Genomic DNA, 8709 nt, shown 5'->3' on the forward strand with positions numbered 1-8709 from the left:
TCTTGCCACTCTTACAGTTTAATGGTTAGCATGGCCTCTGTCGAGGACTATCAAGATGCAGGGTAACCTAAGAAAGTGCGGATGCCCGAGAATGCAATCCGAGAGCATTACCGCGACTTCTACCTGCTGCTTTCAAAATCTGTGCATGGGCGCCATATCTAACACTAGAATCTAGTTACATTTGAGCTCAGGCTTTCTTAAGCGACATGTATAGAAAGCACGGCAATGTTTTCAGATCACGTGCTCCAGCTTTCACATTTGTATTGAGTGCCCCTGTACACTGCAGACATACGAATACACTGCCAGCCATAGGTGCTACGAGAACCTCTCAAACCTAGAAGGTAAATAATGCTTGTGCGTCCTATTCTGATAGGTCGCTTCAGCTAGTATTCACGATTGAAGTTTTGGAATCCCTACATGGCGAAAACTTACAGAACACTTTTACAGCTTGACGAGCAGGAGCGATTGGCGCCTTTGGCGCTTCACGAATAGCCAACATCTTAGAGTCATTCCACCCAAGAAGTGAACAACGGTGGTTTATGTGTGGTCATGGTTACCGCATGGGAACCGACGCTTTAGATCTTTGTTTTCTGTTTCATCATTCACGTCTTGTTCCGCACTCTAGTTTCCTTCCAGTGCAAACCCGAAGACCAAGCATGAGGCACGACTATGCCATCATTTAATGCTAGACTGAAGTTGTTTATTCCACACTCATGACGTGTGAAAAAGCTTACATGGGCCAAACGGATAGCCAAGAATAGGCACGTACCCAGTTGCATATACCGAATGGCTGAATAAACAAAATTGAGTAACTCAGTGAATTCGTTGAATACAATGCGCCATTCCATTAAGAAGTCGGTATGCTTTAGAGATACCTGTGAGCCGACGTTATATGTCCAGGCTTGATGTACGAAAAAAATTTTTTTTTATTACGCAGAACAACAGTTCACTTTCTGGCACTATTTTGTCGGTCAGCATATAGGGTTTATAAAGGCTGTCCCAGTCAACGTGTGCCAAATATGCACAAAATATGCGAGGTAATGTTGTTTGCCGTCACTTGGAACAAGTAAAACTACTTCTGTATTTTGCCCAATTACAAAATTAACTATAAATAATTCATTATCTTCACAAAAATTATCATTGCAGCTGAATTATCAACAAGAAAACTGTAGGTCATCATGAAAAATTTCGGATTTATGTTCCTGTTGCTGGATACTGGCAGTCAGTCAGTCAATAACTTTATTGGTGTCCTGAGGAGTTTGCTGGATACTGGCAACAATAATTTTTTTCTAGCGTGAAAAGAAGCCCGCAATATTACGTGCTTCTTTCAGGCCTATTTGCATTGCGTATTCGACTACAGGAAGTCAAATATGACTTCACAAACGCTACTTTTGCACCTCGGTGATTTTAGCTGTGGTTCTTGTTGCGCAGTAAGGCTAGAATATGGCCGGGACGCGTACGTTCCAAGTAGCTGCATATCCGTGGGTGGTTTCTTGTTATGAATCATTTGATATATAGTAGCGTTTGCCCTTGTTCCTATTATGTTTTCTCTGTTGCAGTGTCTTGTGCTAACGTACCCTTGATGGTAGAGCACTGTTTATTATTTGCAAACAAATAGCTTTCCCAGATACAACCACTTCATCCACGCTAAATTTATAAAGTTATATTTGAAATTCTAGCTAATTATTCACAATGAGATGGCTCGTCATAGTCGCGTCAATTACTTTTATGTTCTCGTTGATTTGTCGTTTTCATTAATCTGTTCCGCCAATTGGAAATTACTGTTACGACTTTTGGCGCATAAGTGTTAATGCGATAAAAATATACGTAAGGAGGGAATTCTATGTACCGAATAAATAAGATAACCAAAGACTGCAAACAAGAAACAAACAAGAACTGGTAGTACGACAATAAATTCAAAAAAAGGAAAGAAAATACGAAAGTACTATATTGTGAAAACACCACGTGCCGCAGCCGAAGAGCTTCCGCGCAAGTTCCCTTACGTGCCGCACCTGCAAAGTTCGTACAACCCCTCCACTGGTGGCATTCAGTTCTCTCCCCCGCTACAGGCACCTGCGTAGCAGCAAGGTGAAAACAATCCGAGCTCGCTCTTTCCGCTGATTCAGTCTAGCTCGGTTGGAAAAATAAAGATGCCCTTGGATACCTCTTCCCTCATTTCCTGGTTCTTCGGATACATTAAGGCGTGGAGTTGCGACGTTATGTGATTGCATGGCATCATTACAAGACTCCGTTCTGTAGTGAGCTAACGCTGTTCGAAGGCAGCGAAGCAAAAAAACATTCTCAAGGCCTCGGGGAAGGACGGAAGCAACGACACGGCTACTGAGCACAGCGCCGCTGTCTCTGAAGAGAACCATGGCATTTCCTCTAGTCTCCGTTTGACTGTGAACAAGCCACTGAACCGGACAGCAGCGTGCCCTGATTAATTTGGTCATCAAACCAACGCGGTGATTGTTTGAGGTAAGGTTCTCACCATATGACTTCTGGCTGCAACGTCTGAGACATTTCGCCAACGATTCGGACACACGGGTGCAGATTGTGTCCTCAACACAGGCTCGTATACAGAAAAGAGGTGCCTGAAATTCACGTGAGAGTAATGCTCGCTTTATTTCTTGGGTATTCGAAACAATTACCTTATCTCATTTCAGTACTTTCATGTACATGCTGCTCTATAGCCGATTATATCTGTTTGAAATAAGTCTTAAAGTCTGACATCAAGGGAAAAATATTATAAACGCCATTGGTACTGCCGAAATCTTTACTGTTAGAAAGCAAGACAACCTCTTATTTAGCAACCCATGACCGGTATAATGTAAGGATGTCGTTCCAGTTGTTTTTCTTTTCGCGCTTATTCAGGGATCTGAGCGGCGCTCCCCCCACATTATCATCACCAGGAACGGTCGATCTTGAGTGGTGCATGACCAAAAAAAAAAAAAAAAGAACATAGAAACCAGCAAAGTAATCATTGAAGTATAGCAGCCCTGTTAAAAAGTTCACCGTTGAATATGATCCTGTTGATGACAAGTTCACTTAACTGTCATGATGCGAAACGCAATTTCTGCGCTATGTTCACCGTAAACTTTGCTCCATGGCTAAGAAGTGGTGTAGCAAGGAATTAATTCCGGAAGCACAAGGGCAGAAGTACGACTGAGCTCACTGCGTCTCTCGTTTGTTCTTTTTCTCTTAGCCGTTTCTTTCGCGCCTCTCATTCTCGGGGTGAGGGCTCTTGCCTAATAGCTGGTTCCTTTTTGTCACCGCTGTTTGGCGTGTGTACTTTCTGACATTCATGCAGAACAAACTGACTTACGTAACAATTTTGTCGGAGGGATGACTTTGTTATTAAATTGTGGATATTAAACGCTTCACATGGCTTACAGCAAGTTTATCGAACTCTACTTAGATTTTATCGGTGCTTATTAAACTGCAATATACAAATAGTGCCCTTCCTTCTTGTGCTGATGAATTTAACATCTAGTTTTGAAAAATGTCATATAAAGTTCGCTTAATGTTACCTGTTATTTCGCTGCTGACTGAGTTGGTGCTTTGTAAAAAGACAAAAGTATATATGGCAACGCTTAAAGGACACTTTTTTCCACCAAAGCCCCGCCTAGGAAGTAGGCCTAATTTAATTTGACATAGTTAGATTTATGACACGCCCAGTATCCGACCTTAGGTGTCAGAGCCACGCTGAAGCAGGCACAAAAACTGTGAAGCTGCACAGATGCCGTACTAATGGGCCAAACGCGAATATGCATACCAATTAAGTCCTTTTCTTTCTTATCTTTTACAGAAAATGAGGTGCACGGCATGGCATTGCATCTTGTTCATGTTTCTGCAGCTGAGTAACCAAGAAAACTCCGGCGAACAACAAAATTCTGGCGTGACTGTCAACACTACAACAGGGTGCTTGAGAGGAATGGTTGTCACCACAAAAACCAAACCAGTGCGTGCGTTTTTGGGTATTCCTTATGCGGAACCACCGGTAGGCACAACTCGATTCAGGAAAACAGAACCACGAAGACCATGGGCGGGAGTCCTTAGCGCAACGGCTCTGCCACCAATGTGCCCTCAGTTACCGTTGAACTTCAACAGCTACTATCTGGTTAAGGACACCGAACCCATATCAGAAGACTGTCTTTTTCTTAATATCTACAGTCCACCCACTAACGGCACATCCCTGAAGCCTGTTGTCGTTTACATTCACGGAGGATTCTTTTCGTACGGTGGTATTTCAATGAAGCTCCATGACGCTTCTGAGTTGTCGGCCAGAGGAGATGTAGTCACGGTTACTGTCGCGTATCGGCTGGGTGCCTTCGGATTTCTTAACATGGGCACCGACGATGCCCCAGGTAACATGGGCCTTCATGACCAGCTCCTAGCACTGCTCTGGATAAAAAACAACGCCAAGGCTTTCGGCGGAGATCCAGACCAAATAACGTTGATTGGTCAGAGTGCGGGGTCTTATTCTATAGCTGTACACTTGGTGTCTCCTGGTAGCAAGGGTCTGTTCCGCCGTGCCATCATGCAGAGCGGAAGCCCTTTCACAACTACGCTTGAGAACAGCAAGGATCAGGCGCGTCACAGAGCCCGTGTTCTGGCAGAAATGCTTGGTTGCGGTTCACCAAGAAAGGACTCAAGAAGTGTCAAAACAACGATTAATTGCATGCGATCAAAGAATGTGGCAGAGATCTTGAATGCAACTGGCAGTTTCACAACCCAGGGTCTCGATGGTTTCTTCCCAGTTGTTGGAGATGACCTGATACCCGTAAAACCCGGGCAAGCACTGAAGAGTCGAGAGCTAAATGCGCGCGAGCTACTGGCCGGCATTTCATCGGCTGAAGGCGATGGACTCCTAGACTTTGTGGCTAAGGGGTTCCGGGATGACACCGATGCGGCCGACATTACAAAAAAGACAATGATTTTTTTCGCTAAAGGTATGATGATCACGCTGTTGGACCGACAATCGGAGTCAGTCATCCATCACTATTTCGGTGGTTCGAATGTCCGCGATGGCATCGAATCTGTGCACGCGGCGGCTGACCTGCTGGGTGACAGCCAGCTGGGATGCCCAACGTTAGGGTTTGCCAAAAGGTTTCTCGGCTCAGACACGACTGTCTTCATGTACCAATTCTCGCAACAGCCATCAAATATTGGGTGGCCAAAGTGGGTGCGGCCGACTCATGCGGATGAAATTGCGTTTGCCCTTGGATCAGTATTTAAACTTGAAAGTGACGTCTCTGAGGACGACGCCAAAGCCGCGGAGAACTTCATGCACATTATTTCTGCGTTCAGCCATACCGGGTAAGTCATCTATGTGCTACCTTCGCTAATTCAATGCGCGTATTTGTGTGTCGTAGTGTACGTCAAGCTATGGTCGATAACGCCACATACAAGTGACTAAATAGCACCAAGGTAAAAGTAGGTACTAGCACTTAAGCTTGACTTTGTAAATACAGGAAAAGCCTAAATCCCACCTCCTCATCTTTTCATGTTCGTAATTGGCCTCGATTTATGCCGACCATCGATGTCATGGTCATTTGTAACAAAATTATGAACATTGCATACCAGGTTGTAATTTGCTAAGTAGCATCAGATTTTGCATCGCATTCGCCAAAGAAAACTGATGATCAAAATAAAGAAAACAATTGATATTATCTTCCCTTTGCTTCTCAGCTTAATTTTACCTCAGCCACCCTGATCCTACAGCGCGAAACTGTAGAGACGAGTGTTGCACTGTCCAGCACAAAGTGAAGTGTTGGCGGGCTAGTTGGTGCGAATCCATAATTACTTTGTTTTGCGCAAAACAACGGACGCAAGAGAAACGACAGGACAAGGCGCTACTCTGAACTGACATAATTTTGTTGCGTCATTCCTTTATAGGCTGCAGAATCTAGAACATGCGCAGTGAGCACCATGTGCATGAACCACCAACATACGATCACCAGAGCGCACTCATGTGACAGAATCTGATTCTGCTCTCTATAAAGGAGTGACGCAATAAAATTATGTCAGTTGAGAGTAGCGCCTTGTCCTGGGGGGGGGGGGGGGGGGGGGGGGGGGTCGTCTCGCTTGTGTCCGTTGTTTTGCGCTAAACAAAGCAATTATGTTGTACTGTCGTTTGATGGTGTTGGGAGAAACCGACGCGCCGCGCCCACTTACTAGCTCGAACATTAGAAAACCTCAAGTAATACGTAAATGTATCCGCATTTCTTACAAACCTGCATTCTGAACACTATATTGTGCACCGCAGCTCATATTTGTTATAAACCTAGGCATAAAAATTATTATGAACGTTCGTGTCTGCTTTCCTTAACAAATATTGATTTGAAAAAGGGGATATTCGAAATCATACCAAAGTAACGTCTCTACCGAGGCCACAATGGGCTCCCTTTGTTGGTCATAAAAAGTGGAAGCGACAAAAAGAAACACTTTCTTACATCGAATTCTTCAGACCTACAAAAAAACGTGCATTTATGGCTTACTTTTGCAAGGTATTTGATATTTACTGCTAGTTTACCGCGTTACACCTCGAATTTTTCATTTTCATTTTCGTCATAGCAGAATAGTTATGGAATAAAGCGTGCCCAAGCTAATGTTTAAATTTTGTTTGCTTTATCTATTAACTGGTGAAGTAATGGGATCTCTACATCGAGGTTCGGCTGCATCTTATACTGTTAGCGTGGGCATTAGTTATAAAGGTTGCTCCATTTCAAGTAGACCTTAATATATAAGTATACCTCCTCAAACTATTCTAGAAATTTTGAGTGAGAACTTTGTCGCAGCACTTGTGTGAAAACAGTTATTGATCATAATTGACTATGTTGCAGAGTACCACATGTTCCGGACGGCACTCCCTGGCCGAAGTTTAGTCAAGAACAACATTACATGGAAATTGGAAAAGAAGGCAACGTCAACCAAACACACCTTCTTCAGTCTGTGTGTGACATGTGGGAAGAACTGAGGCCGTATGAGTGAAGTGCCAATCTAGAGCACCATTCTGACGCGCCATACTTTTGAAGGCCGTGGAAAGCGACATGCTGACTTAAGCGGGGCTACTGTTCAGTGCAAGCAGGATCATGTCAACCATTGCACAGATCATTAAGATGCGCGCACTAAACATACCGCAACTGAAATCACGTGCTACATTTTGTCGGTTTTTCTGGTATGAGCAACAATTTTGTTGAGGTTCGTGCGTTTTCCCACCTCAGCTTGATAGGGAGCGCTTATTTATTATTTTCATTGCTGTCGTTGCTGCGGCTGACCTTGAACAGCTACAACAAAAATATAACGAGAAAAAAGTAAATCCAGGACGCTTAGTTTATACGATACGTTTATACGAGGCATAAACAAAATAAAATAGATTAACGTCTTCATGAATTTTAAGTCAGGGATTGACAACATGCCCGACCACCCAACATCATCAGCGCTGCTGGAAGCTCTAGTAAGCTAAAGATGGTCCGCTGTGACCCTCAACAACATGTCTTCTGACAAGCTATTCACGCTAGACGCCTCCCTTAATACAATGAAATAATCAAATCCGCAGATAAATCTGCATGAAAACGTTACTTCATATAATCTACTAAGTATGACAGGGAAAGTTCAGATTTCGCTGTAAGTAACCGAGCACGTAGATCAAAGAAAACCGACACTGGTTGCCCATGTGCATATCAATTCCAGGTCGATGCCAAATTTCTCTTTCCTAAGCTAGTGTCTGCCTTGCAGACTCCAGCAGACGCGATTGAGTTAAATCACTGATCGTATCCGACGTTGCCCGCCGAAGTCGCTCAGCAGCCTTTGCGTTCAACTGATAAGCACGAGGTGCGGGTTTGGTTTCCTAATTCAGCAGCTCTATTCGGCTGAGGGCACAATTAAAACCACTCGCGCAGTTAAACGTATGTGCACGGTAAAGAAATCCAGGTGGTCTAAATTAAGCCATAAGATCCTACCATGGTGCGAAAGTATCGTGCACTTTTTTTCTGCAGGCAAACTTGTTTATTGTTTCCAATTAGCCAGTGTTGCGCCCCAAATCGGCCACGCACAATCTTTGGCGGCTTCCCCAGAATCAGCCTCCTTCACCGGCACCCAGACGACGACAACAGTGCCCGACACCGATTGTGACGGGTAAACAAGCGGCTCTCCTAAAGAACCCCTCACCAGGTCTGGCCATTCTGAGCTGACAAGCGCAGAGCATACATTGCGCGATAACGATCATATCTGCAAAGTATTACATCTCCACGCGCCGCAGAAAGATCTCAAAGTTCAAATTGAACTCAGGTTTCCCTTCTCGCGGCCGCCGCGCTCCAAGCCGGAGGATGACTTACACGTGTAGTGCGCCTACGTACACGTGTTTGCACTGTGATGTCGCTCGTGGTTACACATGTCTTCAATAATTATTTAAGGCAACATCTGTTGTTTATGTATTATGTTGCTTGAATAGACGAATTAAAGCTTAGAGAAATAATAAAACACACAAACCGAATGTCTGCATGTTTTTGTTTTAGTTCGCACCGCAGCAAGAGAGATGCACTTCCGTTTCGTCTGCTTCTTCCCACGTTGTGTAGTCGAGCACGCAGACACCCGAAACTATGTCATTTTATACTGTCTTTTAGCGGCAGGATCATGCTCTGTGATCCGCTTGTGTCTGCCTCAATATTCGTGTTGTACTGACTTATACCGCTAGTCAGGTGTGCT

General features: G+C 44.2%; 1 protein-coding gene across 1 annotated transcript; it reads left to right on the forward strand.

The window, feature by feature from the left end:
• Positions 1-2282: 2282 nt before the first annotated feature.
• On the forward strand, positions 2283-8497 carry LOC126532319 (acetylcholinesterase-like). Its single transcript, XM_050180011.3, has 3 exons — positions 2283-2478; positions 3809-5319; positions 6846-8497. The coding sequence occupies exons 2-3, from the start codon at positions 3812-3814 to the stop codon at positions 6991-6993; spliced, it is 1656 nt and encodes a 551-aa protein (XP_050035968.1). The 5' UTR covers positions 2283-2478; positions 3809-3811; the 3' UTR covers positions 6994-8497.
• Positions 8498-8709: the final 212 nt, after the last annotated feature.

Source organism: Dermacentor andersoni, chromosome 5, assembly GCF_023375885.2.
Source record: "Dermacentor andersoni chromosome 5, qqDerAnde1_hic_scaffold, whole genome shotgun sequence".
NCBI lineage: Eukaryota > Metazoa > Arthropoda > Arachnida > Ixodida > Ixodidae > Dermacentor > Dermacentor andersoni.